The 19,002-nt window shown below is 37.0% G+C and overlaps 1 protein-coding gene across 1 annotated transcript in view; it reads left to right on the top strand.

Moving 5' to 3' along the window:
* LOC128922097 (neuronal acetylcholine receptor subunit alpha-7-like) overlaps window positions 1-17,613 on the top strand; it is a 46,094-nt gene extending 28,481 nt beyond the window's left edge. The window contains exons 4-7 of the mRNA XM_054231592.1: window positions 7,819-7,863; window positions 10,201-10,380; window positions 17,233-17,440; window positions 17,504-17,613. Of these exons, the coding sequence (XP_054087567.1) occupies window positions 7,819-7,863; window positions 10,201-10,209 (54 nt within the window). The 3' untranslated portion in view covers window positions 10,210-10,380; window positions 17,233-17,440; window positions 17,504-17,613. The remainder of the gene's footprint in view (window positions 1-7,818; window positions 7,864-10,200; window positions 10,381-17,232; window positions 17,441-17,503) is intronic.
* Window positions 17,614-19,002: the final 1,389 nt, after the last annotated feature.

A 19,002-nucleotide genomic window follows, 5' to 3' on the forward strand; every position in this document is an offset into this window, starting at 1 on the left:
TTATTGCCTTAGGGGTACATAGAGACAGTCAAATTTTAACTGGTAAATACATAAATACTGCAACATTGTTCGTTTTTCAAACTCCACTAGCCAATAAATAATCAAACTTTCTCAACTGCCGGGGGACTACGTGTGAATTAAGCAATACATTTTAAGTTAGGACCAGAAATCATGGATTTACAGTAATTAAAGTTAGAGGCAGAAAATTGTACTCTGCAATCTGAACGCAAAAACTACAAATTGGAAAGAAGACTTTGTGATGAAGGAAAACAATCAAATTTGTTTCATTATTTCTAATTCACACAGAGGAGGCATCACAATTTTTCACATTCTACAGAGCCTTATGTCTTCGCGTGAGTTTTTATTTTCATTTCAACACTGCATGGCGATGATGTATCAATTTTCTACGTGCTCCATTCAAGAACAAATGTGTTCACGGGTGCCCAGCATGACGTATGAGTAACATTTTGTAACGACTTATTGGAGTCTATCGCTGACAAGCTTAGTAATACTATACAGACGTTCGGTGATGTTATTAGTAATTGAAGTGGCCAAATGTTAGTGATTTTTGTTTTATGTTACAGAAAATTACGTGATACTTTTCGATATAACCAAGAGCCTATACTTCGACATAGTTGTACATATGTGTGTGTGTGTGACCAAATAGCAATTTCTATTTCTTTCTCCAGTGGGCTATTTATGGCATCACTGACGTCGCATATGTGTCATATGTTATAGAGAGGCTTCTGAGTTAGTGGCAGTGTATAACGTGGTTTAATGTATACACTACCTTCCATAAATATTCGGACTCATGATATTCCGATACATATACTTTGTGGGAGAGCATTTATTAATTTATAAAGGCTCATTTATAAAAATACAAAAGGATAATTAAACAAATTGCATTTATTTGTAAAAAAATGTAGTTAAGCTAATTATCAATGTCTTTTCTCCGTAAATTAACTCAACCACATACTTATATGAAATGAGACAATAACAGAGAGGAATATTTCGCATTTGTCTGCGTTTAGCGACATGCTTCCGTTTATCGTCACCTGAAAATTATTCCACCGCCTACAAATACTTATTTCACATAATATGTATGATGACTGCAAGAATATGGACAAAGCTAAATTATCTTCAAAGGAAGAGGAAGCTTAAAATAATAAAATATATTCAAATGATATAGTCTGGTTACATTTCTCATTTGCTCCGCTCTCTGCCCATATTCCTCTCGGTAAGGCCGACAAACTAAAAATTAGTATAACATATGCATATGTGTTTGTATATTCGTTGTCGAGCGACATCGTCACGTGCGAAAACAATTCGCGTATGGATATTTACTGCAGACATTTCCCAGCATTCGGATTTCATCTAATTTTTATTACCAAAAACCAGATTTGTTTCGAAATACTTAGCGTAAATTATTGAAATGCGTGTGTTTCACATAAAACCCACACTTAATCTATTAAAAATAAAAAGAATTGAAAACATGCGTAGCGAATGAGTCGTTTCGACTTCACTTTCTCAATTTGATGACTATCCGAGTCTAAACTCGAAGAATTATATTTATTTCTTTCCTTTGGATTCTGTGTATTTCCACGGCTAATGTGGGACTGAGAAAGGATCCAAGAATTGAAAAGGCTGTCACGCATAACGATTTTTCTCATTTGTAATCGTGGTTAGGCCTTTTTGGAGCTCATCAAAAATTCACTTGACAATTTAAATTGTACAAATATGTCAACTTGTTACATGAGAATCCACTTAACTGTATTGTAAACCGAAAGGAGGGAAAGGATGTGTCCCAAAAAGCGAACAGTTGCTAACTCAGCATTTGTTTACGTTTTTAAAGTTGTGGTTTACAAATGATTTGTTGGGACTATTTTATCTCGGAAAGCTAGACAACTGTCTTTTGTATTCGCAACCAAAAACAGGTTAGAAACTAAAATGCCGTGAAGTAAACATTATTTTTTTAAGGAAAAATATTAAAACTTGTAAAATACACTCACGCATAAAATTCTAATATTTATGCTTATTAAAAACATTTTATCCACATTAAAAATTTCTCGTAGACGTCCAATTTTGATACATTACATTTCTTATACACCTGATAAATGCAAATGAAGAACATAATGGATATAATGCTGAAAAGTAACACACTAATAAAGATGCGTCTGAAGTATTCACAAGGCACGTAGACTGCAGTCAAAATATATCAGATTGAATGAAAGCTTAAGTAAATGCTAAAAGCATGTGCAAAGAGAGTTGAAGAAAATGCCTAAAAATGAAATGAATGAAAATATTACCAAGTCACTGATTTCCTCTTGCCATTCACACAGTGTTCTTCTCTTCTAAGAAGCGGCACGTGACAGGCATACAAATGCCGCTAAGTGCATGTAGACGACTGTCAATAAATGAAAGAGTCAATGAGTACACACACACCATATATATAGGTATATATAAGTGTGGATATAAAAGTATTTTGTGAATATGCGTGCAACACAATGAGGCAAAGTTGGGCTGCTGAAAGCTAATTTGCTGCGGCAACATGCGACGGCGATTAGGAACATGCTACCGGCTTTCGGAAGTTGTGAGTTATGGCAAAGGAGGTCACATGAGCTACTAAGTTCGGGCATTCATACGCAATAATATTAGAACAAAGATGTGCTGGAGCCAAATGGAACGATGGAAAATGAATCTATGATAGGTAGCATCATGATGTCAAGAACGGTCATTATCGAGATATTTGTACTCTCGCTGTGATTCTTTTCTATAATTAAGTGTGTGTACCTAAGTATATAGGTGGATATACTGGTAATAGATCAATGAAAAATTCAAGAACATCAGATTTGCTCTGGCTTGTAACGATCACGTGTATAAATGTGGTCTTACAAAATCGAGACAAAAGACCGGCAGCGCAACATAATAACTGTAAGGCCACGATATGACATAACCGTTTTGATTTTGACACATAATATGTCAACAGCTGCCAACGGAACAAATTCGTCTGCTTGTTACGTGCTTACGTAAACACAATAACACCAACACACACACATGCTAGGTCTTACCTAATCATTTTTCTGTACAAACATGTCCAACTGAGTATCGCATTACCCTTAGTGGTCAAGGTATGTATAGCTGATGAAAGCACAAAATTTGCACATTTGCACATGAATATGAAACTCTGCGTGTTGTCCTGTGTTTTTTCAATTAAACGTTTATGAAAATTTTCCCAAAATGAGTCGGCATTCAATAGTGGGTTTGTCACTTGGTCTTGGTTTATTCAATTCGGTTTGTTTTTGACTTTCTTTTCTCCGGTTTCAGTTTTAAATGATTTCATAGGCGCAAGAGAATGATCAGCAACAGAAATACTTTTTTTCTATCCAAATGCTTTCGTTTCATTGTTCTATCTGCCAGCTGACCAGACAAGTGGGAATAATGCTACAGTGCAACACCCCTCTCTTCTCACCTCACAAGCTCTGCATCAGCAAAGCCATTTATCAAAGGGGTCCACACACAAGGGTTTCCTTTTTGCATAGTTTTATATTTTTGTGCTTTAAAAGCTCCCTTTCTGTTTGTCATTGTATTAGTGAGTACAATGCCCGAACCAAATTCACACTTTGGATCTTTCTAGCTGCCATTTTGGGTATTTACATAAAAGAATTCCACATACAGATCTGTATTTGAGTGTGTCCGTTTTTATTTATGGGAACTCACGAGTTTATTCATGCTTGAATGCAGGCTTAATATGTTAACTGTGTAAAGGAAAACACACGAATTGGTGTTCAACAAAGGAAAAAAGGTTGTGGCTATATTTGCTGCTTTAGAGGTGCCAAAGCTGAAAATTCAAACCGGAGAGCAGTGGAAGTTTCCTGTTTGCTAGCTTCCCAAATTTTTTAGAAAAGCAACAAAGCTGAGTAGATTCATTTGTATAAAAAACACACCTATTTAATCCATTGAATTAAGATTACGAACTTAAATATAGCATTTAACCTAATCTCAGACGGTATTTAAAGCGGTGTGGGAAAATAGCAGCGCACTCAGCACCGCTTTAAATGTAAATTGATATCAATGAAAGCAACCTCATACAACCAATGCAACTATATAGGAAATATGGGCTCCGCTTTGAAGGAGTTTCAACGAGTGGCAGCGAACAATTTAGCGGCTCAGTCGCATTGCAACCGCTTTGTTGCTTTTGATGGCGTTAGCTCTGCAGTGCTAACGATAACAGGTTCCAAAGTGACGCCAACGCCAACGCCAACGCCAATGGCAATACAAACAGAAATGAATACTGTAAAATCACAACAAAGTAACTGTAAACCATAACCACAGCCAAGCGGCATACGGCTCTGCAGCTCCGGTGGTGCTCCATCAACCCGCACTTCCTCAACCACAACGGCAAGCGTAACGGAAATGGCCCAACACGCATAGTGGCAAAGCCAATCTATTATACATGAGAGTGGACGCGAACGCGCAAATGCAATCAAAGGGTCATGCGTGTGCTAACCTGCCTATGGAAATCTATTTGTGTGTGGGTTATCTCTATGAAAACACATGTACTCTTTTACTCATACGCACCTTTTCATCGGCATTCACGCGAGCTGCCATTTTCCCAACTCAACGATTCGCTTTAAAAAGTGGGAATAAAGAAATAAACAAACAAACGGACAGCCGTGGGATATGCGATAGAGTTTTCAGATTACTGGCAAAACGCACCGCTGGCTGAGGTTACGCATACGCCCGGTTGGAACAACCGGTACTTCCATCTAAGCGATCGTTTGTTCTATTGTCGATGATGGTGGTTAAGTTGCGGTTCTTCGTTATGTTTTCGCTAGCGCCCAAGCAAAGTAAGCCATTTTAATGGAATAGGGCTGCAACAACGAAGTGTGACCGCGAGTAGGTTTGCCTCGTGACCAAAAAACAAAGATGGGGGAAATGAAGCGGGATAAAAAATGAACGCGTATCTAAATTATATGTGTATGTATGCGTGTGTGTTTTTTGCCGTTTTCATTCCACTTTGGCAAATAAATTTTACGAAAGTTGGGTCGGAGATCTCGCACTTGGCAGTCGACGCGCTGAGTTTTGTCTGCAGTAATTTCTTTGCTAAACAAAAATCTTATTTGAATTGTGGTGACTGGCGCTCGAAACCAAATCAAAAGCTACTTTTTACAATTTTCTCCCTTTTTCTGGCATTTAATACGCGCTGCTTTGTTGTCGTTTCTCGGTTTCTTGCTTTATGCAGGGAAGCGTCTCTAATGAGTTGAGTTGCATAACAAATATAATAAGCAAGTCGACGGTGAAATTCAAATGAAAAAGTGTTGAAAAACTTGTCATGCAACTTCCGGCCAGTTTTGCGCTACAACAACAACTATAATAATGGAAGCTCTAAAGCAAGAGAAAAAAGGTCAAGCCAAAATCTCATAATTGCGTTATACGGAGAAAAATAAAGAAGAAACAAGGGCAGTGAAACTTAATATGCAAGAATAGTATCCAAAAAACATGTTTAAACCCTTTCGGCTAATTGCTATTCGATAACTGAGAAACAAAAACAGGGAAAAGGAAAACAGAATGACGCTGTAATTTCCTGTAGTTACTGTGCTAAAGAATACTCCCAAGCTGAGTAAATTATTATTTTTGGTCACAACAAACCATGTTAAATTTAAACAACAACGGTAAAGGAACCCAATCCTAAACAAACTCAAGTTGCAAGAAGCGCAAAAACAGAGTCACATAATCACAAATTATTCTTAATGTACTGACAAAGGAATTTCTCCACTTTACTCTGATTGGTTTGTTTGAGTAGTCAGAGGATGAAGACAGCTCGAGCATGTTGTAAGCAATTTCATTTTTTGTTCAAAATGCTGTGGACATACACAAAAGAAAAATCTGCAAGGATTCTTCGCTTGCATGAGACTTCCACTCTCTATGATTTTTGGCATATTTGTATCTTGTTCATCTCGTTTAAAATGTACGAATTGCTTCTTTTAATACGTGGACTAAAGCGTTTTTACATGACTTAACTTTTTTCTCAGAATTAGATTTATTCAATTAAATAATTGCATTTAACCATTTTCTTGATCACCGACAACAACAATGAACCTAAAATTGCTAGGGAAAGCAAGTGTAAACTCCAACAAAACACAGGTTGACTACTAGTTGAATAATTGAATTCAACAATTGTGAATGTCAAATTTGTGAAAGCAAAAAAAATAGAAAAATTTAGTGAATTTAGTAGGGTTAAATGGCTCTAGCCGCAGTAAGCGAACTCCCACAGCATTTTTGACCTTAGAGCCATGCTAAAACACTGTTAACACGAAAGCTAACGAGCCTCTTGTTGTTATTGGTATTTATTTATGTAACAGCGCGTCAACAAGCGGCAATTTTCGAAATTGCAGCAGCGAGTTTTGTCGGCGCAAACGATTTTTGCAACCACAGTTATTCGGCGAACTTTGACGTGTGCAATGCAATGTTGCAAGGCTTGCACAATAACAACAACAGCGGTTAGCTCAGCGGTCGTCAAATCAAAAAGCGCTAACAATTTTGGACGCAATTTTTCCGTATATTTGCGAAAATCATTGTGGCAACCCTAATTAGACACAAAGTCCGAGGGTTGCCATATTGTATATACGAATTCGAATGCGCAGAACGCAGCCGCAACAAGCTTCGTTAAACTTTTGTATTTGAAATTAAAGCGCGCTGGTCATCAAAACAGCAAATTTTTTTTTCATTTCCTGAGTAATTGTGCAGCTGTTTTGTGGTAACTATTCGCCACCAATTAAAAAATTTTGTTTTACCGTTAGTTTTCATATGCAGGAGATTTGAATTTGACAGTTGTCAAAGGAAAATTCGCTCGTCAAATCGCCGCCACAACTATTTGCAAATGTTTATTTTCCTTTGATTGTTTTCATTGTTCGGTGTAAAATTTAATTTGTTTTCAAATAAATGTCAACACAACAAAAACAACACATGTACATACATTCGTTTTTAGAAGGCGAAAAACTGGAAATCAGAAAGGGGATTAATTTTAAGAGTAAATATATATGTGAAAATGTTATATTATTCAGATTGCATGTAGGTGAACGTGATTTGTTATATTGAAATAGGTTTATGCACTAATAGCATTAACAATATTTACGTTTAGCCGCCCATTCTGAATTATAATGAAACGATTTCATTACACACGCAATAATTAATTAATTATGCAAAACGCCTCCATTTACCTTTAAAGCCAGCTCATATCAATTTATGCGCCAAAACAGGTGTTTGTATGACTAGAAGTGGACATGGCCACCCCTCTGGGTATTAAGCGCATTTAATGCACGGCACATGGCAACACCTGAACAACTGATTACTAAGCTCCAATTATGAGGGAGATTACCATAAATGGTTTTCTCGGATTACGAATGCGCACTCAGAGCAATAGATGTGAGGACAAGACATGCGGTTATTTATAGAATATATGTATACTTTATTTAAACCCTCTACGGAGGAGAATATAAGTCGATGAATAAGTACTCAAAATGTCATTTTTAACTTGCTTAAGGAATCACTTAAGATTACCACCTCAAGCTGATACGTTAATTCGTCTCCGCACTGTCAAAATTGTTCAAAATATGAGAATATGACAATAAACTGAGATTTCGTATTACACTACTTATCCACTCAATGGTCAAGTGTTGTAACTTTAATTACTAATATTTCTAAAATGTTAAGCCTAAGCTGGCAAACTATATTAATCTCACTATTTATATTTCCAAAAACCATCGATAACTGCTGATATACTAACTGGTATTTTATTTGCGTATTTTCTCTTTGCAGGACGAGAAGAATCAATTGCTAATAACAAATATTTGGCTCAAATTGGTAAGTTGGGAAATTGAAACATGCATAAACAAACACATAAATACGAAGCTAAGGAAATGAAATTAAATGAAAGCCCAAGAAGTCAAATAAATAACGAAACATTGCGTAAATAAAACACAAGAAAATCAAATAAGCAAATTCTGCTGAAGCGAAGGGTGTAGAGAGTATCGATTAGTCGTGCGATTGCTGGTTGGAATACAAATTTTATTTAAATCTAGAACATGCCAGCGCATCAGACAACTCGATTAGAGACGCATTAATCTTCAGCGTCGGCAAATCGTCTGCCCAGGGAATAATGTCAACAGCTTTTATTGCCAAACTTGTGGACAGACAGCAAATAAACACACATTGTGCTCGAGTGACTATAGTCATGTCTTTAAATATTTGTATTTGCTAGAAGCAATGGTCATTGCTTTCTCATTAAGCTAGAGACTGCCGACTTGGGCACCAAAACTCTCTGTTGAAATTTGAATAATTGTGTTCCTTCAGTAGGGTGAAACTCATAAATCCAACATGATTTGATCCTATGAAAAATATGTTTTATTTATATTTATAAAGGAATGGTATTTTAAGTTTAAGTAATAAAAAAATTAATTGCAATAGCCCCATCCAACGAAGATGAAGACGAAGACATTTGATGTTTGTTTCCAACTCATCACTTCCCTTTTCGCCTCATGAGATTTTCAGATGTTGGCTCTAACAGAGAATGACAACTCAAATCCAAAGCAATGAAGTGAAAGTGTTAAACCAAAAAGTGGCTCAGAAAGGAGAAAACTGAAAATCTGCAATTCACTCTAACGGGTAATCGGGTAAACGGCTTTTAGCGTAATTTGATGATGAGCGTCTATTTGTGTCACCCACACATCATAAAGGAAAGAGAAAACTAATCTCTGTCATCCTTCTCCAGCAGTCCTCCTTAATCCTTCAACAATCAACAGCGACACATCACCATCGCATAATAAGGCCCTCTTTATGCAATTTTCTAATGGAAATGCAATTACTTTGCTGTAACTCAATACTTTACTCACACTTTCATATGCAGTGAGTGGCAGAGTAGTATGGCGGTGCGTATGAGTGACAATAATTGCGTGTCTAATGGTGAACGATTAATGTAAGTGTCTCGAGCAGCTCACAAAACGCATCGCATTTACATATTCTCACGAAAACAACAACAGCGCTACGAATTATCATCATTATCAAATTCCGTTTCTTTTCATATTTTCACAATTACCCATCAAGATTTATGGGTAAATTGCACAAAACCGAAACGAAATGTGGCACATGTGGCTATAAGCTATGAGTAGGTGTATATGCAGTCCATTCCTCAAATCACAGATTTCGTTTTGTTTTCGGAAAACACCAATTGAGCACAATGGGTAATACCACCGCTCCTTTGTGACATTTTAGAAATATCATTTGCCTTCCTGGCCATCTTCGATGTGTCGGTTCCATTTAATATAATTTCTAAATCATAAGTCATGATGAAGCGCTTTCCATCACTCAGCTTGCAGCACTGCCTTCTTGTAATTTGTCTCTTTGGTCTATTGTTCTTAGACGCTGGCTATTTGTTCACCATGCTTGTAAGCCTCAATTTTCGTTTGTTTTGCCAAAATGCTTTTTGCGGAAATTGGAAACCTCTTTTTGCTGTTCCCGATAATGGTTTGCCCACTGATGCAGAAAACATTGTGTGTGTGTGTTAAAGGTTTGGAATGTAATATTTGTTTTGCTCATATTTAATTCTAACATCGACACAGATTTGCTTCCCATTCCATTTTCGTCCGCCAATTGCACAGGCAGTTGATTCTTTACCACTTATATGGGGTGGCACCTATTTAATCACGAAACATATTTATTGCGAAAGAAAGCTTATAATTACAAGCACTACAAACTATGACCACTTATTTCTCGACCAAGCTCTCTTTTGCTTGAAGCCTTTCTCTCTTGGCGCTGCATCATTCATCATCCATTAGTGCCTTCGTCACACCTACAGCGAAGCAAATAATATGTTTTACTGAAATCGAAATTAATGTCTAAGAGTAACTGGAACTAGCAGCCCCTCTAACCAACTCTTCTCTCTTTCACCATTTGCTTCAACACGTAACGGTTTTCTATATGTTCGCTGAAGCAATTTGCCGTTTTGCATTCCGTTTATAATTTGGCGGTTGCGCCAAATGCATTTTGATTACTTCTGGCAACTCATGTACTTAGGAAATTGTATTTCACCGCGGCAAACAATGCAACACTGCACCATCATTACTTATACCAGCTTAAGTGTAACCTTGTTTAATTTAGTTTAATTTCAACTCTTTAATTTAAATTTTATCTTCTTTTTCACAGGCACGATGAGGGTTTCGACGGCACCTGCGCCACCAATATTGTGGTTTGGAATAACGGCTCGTGTCTGTTGTGCCGCCTGGAATATTTAAGTCCACCTGCAAAATTGACATCATGTGGTTTCCATTCGACGATCAGCGTTGTCAAATGAAATTCGGCTCCTGGACATACCATGGCTTACAGGTGAGCTTTTACACAATTTAGTGAACAATATACTTAAATTAACTAATTGATTCAATTAACACCAAATTAAGTTAATCACTTCTAAATTCAAAGTGTAAAAACAATAAAATGCAAATAAAAATCCATCGGTGGCAAGCATGACAAAAGTAAGCAGAGCCCGAACAGTAACCGCCAATGGACCAACAAACGAGTTTAACACGCCGCGAATAATTTCATCGATGTAATTTGGTGGAATTATTTTAATGGCTTTTTAATTCGTTCGTTACAGAGTCATCAGTTTACTCATTTGTCGTTTTTCTCCCTCTCTCTTTCTGTTATCCAAACTGTTTGCTTCTTTTCCACGAGCATTGATTGTCATTGTTATTACTGTGTCATCATTATGAGCAGCTATTAAAGTTTTTGTTGCAATTTTTGGATTCTATACTGATTTGGTATCAAATTGGCGAGAAAAGTGTAACGTGGAAATTGTGCAAGAGAATTCATAAAAATTGTATTTAATGGTCTATATGTGCCCCATTGAATATAACAGTAAGAAGGAAAACCTCTGCACCGAAAATCTTAATTTCACTCAAAAGTAATAACGGGAGCAGCTGACAAACATGATTCAAATATAAAATCGCCTTTAACAATATTATTTGTTTGTATGGCCAAACAAATCTATTATGGTTCAGCATAAGCAAAAGAAGCGAAGTTAGGAAACTGAAACCACGAAATATCGATTTTAATCTTAAGAACACTTCCTGATTGATTCATGTGAGTCCTACAACTCAGCCAAAGGCCCTGTCTGCACTGAAGTTGGCGTTGTGGTGGCGCTCTGAAAGCTTTTGGTTGCTTTGCAGCTTCTAGGTGTTGCCTTAAGTAAAACTTCACTTCACTAACTCGAGATTTACGATGCCACTAAAAGCGTTCACAGTAGCACGCACCGGCGCTGTGTCAGATTTAGTAGGAAGATTTACAATTTTGGTTTTGGTGGCAAATCGAAAAAGCGAATTATGGCGAATATGTGCCGCGCCAATCGCATCTAAGCGACTCAAATCGGTGGAAAGTAGTGATGATAGAATTTGTTGTAGTTGTAAGTTGTTAGTTGCAAGTTCGTTAATTTGCGAGTGCATCTTTGGTAAGCTCTCTAAGCTGAGTAGGAAATACGTACACAAGTCGTCAAGGATGTGCTACATTCTCTTTACTTTTTCTCCCGGCGTCTGTACGAGTTGGTATTGAAAGACAGTGCTCCGTCATTGCTGTTCGCTGCTGCTCCAAAACAAATGCGGTTGAACCCGAAGTTATTCAAATTGAAATTGCGATATGTTGCGGTCGCCTCTCGCACAGCTTCTTGCCAGATTTGTTAATTTATTTTTTGGCATCAGCATTTCTTCCAGCTCAAATGCTTCCATTGTAATATTTCACGTGCAAACTTTTTGCGGCGAATAACGGAAAGCAAACTGTGGGCGGCCCAATCTCACTAGGGCGCCCGTGAATGGTCTTCAGCACAGTGAATTAAATCATGTTGGTTGTCAGTGAGGTTGTCTTGCGTGGAAATTGCATTTGTCGGGCACGCCAGTGGAATATATTAGCCTAGCCGCAAGCTCCTGCTGCGAATGTGACCAAGGGATTTGGCTTTCGCCTTTTCTCTGATATGTGTGATGTGCGCTATTTATTTATTGTGAAGCCTTCCAATTTCCTAAACGTTTACTTTTGAATCCAAATGGGACCATTTAGATTTTTTTCTTTTGTTAGTGCCGAAGCATATTATTTGGCATTCACTAAAAACCCACTCATGTGGCCTTGTACATTTGCTAAGGAAATTGGAAATGCGGTTTGGCAGACTTCGGTTGGAGGCTGTTTTCGCAATTGATTATTTTTTAAAATTATGACTTTTTTTTCGCCGAGAAATACCATCGGGAAGGTGTTATATTGCATTAATTAACACTCCTGTTTTTTTTTTTTTTGAAAAAATTGGAAATTGAACTGATTAAAATTAATTCTGCCTAATAAACTGAGAAACAAAATATAGCTTTTACTATTTGCTAAATGAAGAATTTCTACTCGTTGTTTGTCCACATCATTTAATACGCTTGATAGCCTAATAATCTTCCAAATATTTTCATAAGTTCATATCAAAAGCGACAGTTTGGGCCTTATGATAAATTGAGAATAATCGTACCATCCTCGACGGCTCATACTGCTCCACCAGTAATTGGCTATTTTTTCATGGAATATGCATTTTTTCTGCGGCATTTGCATTTCTCTTTATATACTTGTATGAGTATTTGAGCGCGTTGAATATTTCATTTGCATTGCACTGACTTTTTAATCGGACTTTTTAAGCGCCGGAGGTCAAATAACTCTGTTGGGAGGATAACCTTGTTGCAATACGAAAGCATAACAACAACAAATGTATGTGCTGCCATGACACCTTTTAGCGAGTATTTCCTTTTTGGCTGAATCCATGATTTCAGCCGCTTTTTCCAGCTCAAATAAATACAACTAATTTATACACTCTCACTTTTATGGGCCCTCATGTGGAATAAGTAAGGGCTCACGGTCATTTGGAATTCGGTAAAAAAATTTAGATTTTTAATTGTACATACACACATTCGCATATGAGTATTTTTTAAAGGCTGTGAGTGTGAGTCAGCAGCGCCGGATATCCGCCATTTCGCAATTTACGCGTTCTCTAGAGAGAGTTGAGAGGTAAGGTTGAACGTTATTTACCGTTCTGACCTCATGTGTATAGCGATGCCCTGCGCTCTAAATTGTTCCTTTAATGCAGATAAAACATATGAGATAAAAATCGAATCGTTAAATCCCACATGAGGAAGAAATTTTAAATAATACTTCCATACAATTAGTCGCTTGTCAAAGAGGTTACTGAGAACTTGTGGAACCTATTTATTGATTCAGAGAATACAACGCTTTATTCAGATTTTGGATCCGACTTTCTCAGAATGCTTTCATTAACTTCGCACATTTTTCTAATTAAAAATAATTATATAAGAAATGACTGAAAAATACTGCATCCGTCTCCTCCTACCAAGAAATCAAGGCGCGTAACAACTTTTCAATACCAATGCAAAACTCACAGAGCGCTTACAACTTTTCATCTCGATGGCAGCACTTGTCGCTGCATTGTTCGAAATTCGATTTAGAATTTCTTAGTTTCATCAGACGGTAGCAAAGCACATTTCCTTGACTTTAATGGAAACGGCTTCAAGATGCAATCAGGCGTTATCAGTTTAGCGAAAAGCATTTACTTTAGTTTCAAAAGTAAAACGTCCTAGAGGCTTACACACAAATGGACGCTCACACATACTTATACAAAGTTGGATGCAGTATTTCGTTGAAATAAATTCTAAAGTTGCAGTGATTGCAATCGAAGCCAATTTCATTTCGCTGACTCAGACAGCAACAGACAAAGAATTACATTGGAAATGCGAAGTTCCACCGCGACCACAAGCGATTCATGCACAGAAAGCGAAGCTTAGAGCTGTGCACTCAGCTATTCTAAATATGTATAAAACATTGGCAGATTAGCTGATGAGCCTCCGTTGGCTGAGACCTGTAAAATTTTCGTTTGCATAAACGAGCTCATTAAGGGGCATCATTTTAAATTTGTTTGTTAATTTTCCAAATGTAAAAGACATTTTTCCACCTTTCTTAGCAAGAGTAATCATAATTGTTTTTCAATGCGGCTCGCATTAAATTAAATTTGGTGCCTGCATTTTTCTGTTATTTCTTGTTGTTGCCCCAACCGCTGGTCATGTTTAATTTCGAATTTCGTTGGCATAATATAAAGCAAATGCAATGCAGTGCAAATATCCGTTTAGCTGCATTTGATTGAGGCCCAATTTCCCCAGATCATCCGCATTACGAAATACAACAACAAGGTACTCGTCAAGGCCATTCGCTTTCGATGAAAATGAAACCAATTTCCATAAGGTTTCGTCACGAATTGACAATATTTAAGTACAGTGGGCGCTCCATAAATCGCAAGTAATAATACATCCAATATTAACTGAGAATGAAAATAGTTCTGGAACTTGCGATCAATAATAACTAAGATCCCTCGTGTTAATATATTAATTCAATACTAGTCTAGATCGCTTTTTTTAATTATCAAGTAAGCAGTTTAGTAATTTTGTTCTTATGTTTTATTACGAATTAATTTGCTAAACTAATTTGCTTCAGCCTTGCTAATAGGGGTCTCGAGCATTTTGATAAATGCTCGATTGAGATCCCATAGTGATTGTGATTTGTGTCTTGTTGTGAACCCAGAATAGAAAAATTGAAAGAGTTAAGGTTTGATGAAAATAATTTTTTCCAAGTTAGAAATGTTCTTTTCTTCTTAGGTGTTACCGCTCAATCCCTAAATATCTTATATGAATATATATTATTGTCAAAGCCCCTTAGACTCCACACTATCTAATAAAGAATGCGCCCTTCTCCGCATGAATTTCTATTTGCATTTAATTAAAGGAGAATTGCGAAAGTTTTATTTTATTTGCAATTCGAAGAAGTCTCCACTGGTCACAGACCAATGTCAAACTGTAATTGTATTCAGCCTTGCGCAATTTCCATTGTAAACAGCGCACAACTGTAAAAATGAAAATAACGGTAATGACAAAACAACAGTACCAGCAGCATAAAATAAATACAAATAAAAACTCTAAACCTCGGTGAAATGGTAAAATATTGCAAGCTAACAGGTAATTGTTGTTGCTGTGCAGATGTGAAAACTTTCACTTTGACACACAACAACGCAGCAAAATTCCACCTCAACCCTCATTCTTCTCTCTCCCTCTCTTCACCAAGTTTCATCAGTCCACACTTTGTCCATTTATCCTGCGGCCAACGGCGACCTTGCAAGCAAACTAACTTGGCTACTCACAAAGCAAGACGAGCGAACAACGCAACGATGACAGCTAAATGTCAGCCAAGAGGCAAGAAACGTCAGTCGTCAGATCTCCAGAGTAAATGAAAAGTGCTTGTTTGTGTGTATGTGAGCAGGAAAGTGAGGTTGGAATTTCTCAGGTTTATCAATTTAAACAAAGTGTAAAGTGTTGGAAAATGATTGGTAAATTCTTTATGAGAGCGTTCACATCTCGATGTTTCATGTAAACTGTGGTCGAGGAAATTTACGTAAAGCGTACTAAAACTATGTATACGGAATCATAACTCTCTTTTATTTCGTTTTCAAAAGTCATCAGCTACACAAAGTGAGTTGTGGAGAAAAAAATAGAACAGCATCTGGCCAGTTTTTTCATACTTTTCTATCCAGCTGCTGGCGGTAATGACAAAGCAATTCGTAAAACTTGTTGGTATTAAATATACGAATAACTGTTGCCATGAAAATAGTATTAAAGCAATAAAGCATCTAAGATATTTTCATTTCGATATGAGATTCAATTTACCCCCCAAAATAAAGATACGTTTCTTCTAAGTGAAACTGCCACAACTTAAGCAATATGGAAGAGACCACTGCCGTTGCAGCTGGAAAGTATAAACATTATTATTTACGCGATATTAAACTCTGGTGTAGCGCTTGCTTGACAAGGACATCCTACGAAAGAGGAAGAGGACGGTAGGACGACAAGCGAAGTTGTCACAAAATTGTGATTAATGTAACATTAAAAGCAATTTAAGAGTCTCAAGCAAATGTGTTAGTATGAAGACTATAGCGAGTAGTGCAGAAAGAATCACGAAGGCTTTGAAAAGAAGTGAAGGCCTGCTGCCAACTCACATCAACATCAGCAAATGGGAACGCCGTAAAATGCCATCACTTGTGATCAATGTCAACCGCGCTTGTGGTATAGCTAAGCGTTAAAAATGTTTCGAAATTTAGGTGCCAGTAGCAGCGCTTTGAAATAGACTCAGCGGTGTATATGTTAGCTTACCAACATAAATTCACGCTGCGTGGACGCAGTAACCTTGACCCAAAGCAAGCAGCATGTTCGAAATGGGAGCAAGAGCGATAGAGGAAATGCAGGCACATACTTTCACTGGTGAAGCCTCAATAGAGTTGATGAATACAGCAACATGTCGGCTGCAACAGAATCACCTATTACAATGTGCTCTTCGCATGAAAGTGATTTTAATGAGTGGAACCGTACTGCAAAACAACAAATATATAAATATATTTCCTCTTTCTCAGCACATCAAAAATTCAGTGAAATAGTTAAACGACCCCAAGGTTCAAATAAACTAAAAAAAAAGAGAACTTCTTATTCCTCTTATTCGAGGAAAATATCCGAAATGGACTATTTGATTTCTTTAGATTCTTAAACTTTTTCCACTCTCTATGAAATGCGTTCTCATATTTTAGCCTGCAGTCGCAAATGACAAACTCACTGATCGACCAACACAGGATATGCAAAGAATAATTGAAAAGTTGCCAAGCACACACTCATTCCAGCAGGCAAATGTTACTTATACGACCCGACGGTAAAGAGGGAACAACCCTACGAATTGTAATCAAGAAATTTATCCAACGAATTATCTGAAAGGAAACAGTGGAGCATCTCTTGTGCGTTTGTCCTGCGTTAGCGAGGTAGCGTTTTAGGTACTTAGGGGCCCCACAGTACGATAAGTTAGAGGAGATATCGTCAGTGAAGCCTCATAAACTATTGAAATTCACGACAGGCACAGGCATCCTGAACGAAGACTACTACTCAGGGAACACGTAAAGGTACTCCATTCTGGTATCGCAAAGGACCATAACTGGTCTATGCGTGGCCTGCAGGCCTACCAGACCAACCTTACCTAACCTACTAATCTGAAAATATGTAAATATGGATTACTGTAAAGAAAAGCTATTTTGCTTTCGTAACTAATATATTTTCGTTTTTTTTTTTACAGCCAGACAACCGAGCTGAACAATCTCTATTGGAGGCCAACTACTTCTCTGATCAGCTATTATTCACCTAATAAGCAATAAAGAGACTCTGAATTAATTGCAGAAAACAGTTTAAATTCACATCTGTTTGGGTCAGACTACCATAGAGATATGGCGACCAAGCACTAAGGCAGAGATTCACACAACGAGGTGTGCCCCATGGGAAGACAAGTAAGTTCAGGTGTGATTCTTCAATTAAGATTGTTCACTAATTGTTTCATTTGTTCATTTCAGAATTCAGGAATTTGCAGTTACCGACAGGTCTTTAATAAAGGATTAGGTCGCACTGGTAATTGGGTGTTTGCGGATAAGATTTAGCATTTTGCTCTGAGAATCTTAATACCTCCCGAAGAGGAAAAGCAGACATCAATGAAAATTGAATTGAAAATGTTATTATATCAAGCATATATATGTGTTAAGTCAAGTGAAATACAATAATAAAAGAGCGATTCGTAAATGTTTACTTTATATCATGAGATTTGAAAATATAATTCCAGGTGAGATCTCATTTAGTATAAGGCTGAATGTTAAAATATGTCAACTGTAAACTCTACCACCAACATCATTGCTCGTACAATGAAAGTCCGGTCATGACCAGTTAAACTATTAAGAGAGCTTTCACCCATTACACTATAAAGTGGCAACAGTATCAAAGTTTCTCGGGCATTAACTGCATAAAAATGTGAAGAGCACTGTATAAACAAAAATCAATGAAATTAGTCATTGAAGCCCTAGGATTGCACCAAGCATGAGATCTACTGCAATGCGGGCTTTTGATTTGAATGAGTGTTGATGTCTTTTTATTTCTTTGCAATCACCCAATTTGTATGAGTTTAGAAAATTTAAATTAAAAAGAATTTTGGTCTATGTTTAATATAATACAAAGTTAAATAATATTAATGCTCATTCTCAACCCTTTTCCGTAACAAATACAATGCGAATGCCACGCAATATATTGCGTTTGCAAGCAGTTATACATTCCAATTTGGGTCTAAGGTGCAAACTCATTTATTTTCAATTTGTCATCTGTTTGTATGACGATAATCCAGCTTTATGGCTACATAAATCAAATTTTATTTTTAATTAAATTGCTTTGCACGGCAAAACGCGTTCGAAAGCAGTAAATTACTTTATACCCACATACATTTTAAGAAAATTATTAAACATTTCCCAGCACGCTTATAGGAGTTTACACATTCCAACAACAATCCCTAAGGTGTGCCAATATAAATCAATAAAGGTAGGTAATCTTAATCAGCGAGACAAGTTAAAAGCTAGTTCGGTGCGATAAAATTACCGAACAATATAAAAAAAGTAGTAATGAATACGGCATTCTACTTTAAGGTATTGTGTGGTAGTAAGTAAGAAGGTAATTATAAAAGAATTAACCTAACTGTAATAAAAATAACTTCTTGATTTGCGATGATAAAATTGAGTAAACTAAATGTGTACAAAGTCCAGTGAATTGCTTTGCCAACGGTTGTTGATTGCTCTTCACTAGTTGTTAGCTTAATGGTCTCCAATGCTCATTAATTATTTGCTTTAATGCCAAGATGAAGATAAGCGGTGCGGTGACTTTGGCCGCGACTGTTCGTCAATCGTGAGAGTATCTGCCACCCTAATCACCATCATAAACACCAACCGCAGCTGTCGGTTTCCTTACATTGGATTAATATCGCTAATGATCGCTAATAATGAGCGCTTTAATGGCTGCGTTTTATGGAGTCACAGTT

This window comes from Zeugodacus cucurbitae, chromosome 5 (genome assembly GCF_028554725.1).
Source record: "Zeugodacus cucurbitae isolate PBARC_wt_2022May chromosome 5, idZeuCucr1.2, whole genome shotgun sequence".
Classification (NCBI taxonomy): domain Eukaryota; kingdom Metazoa; phylum Arthropoda; class Insecta; order Diptera; family Tephritidae; genus Zeugodacus; species Zeugodacus cucurbitae.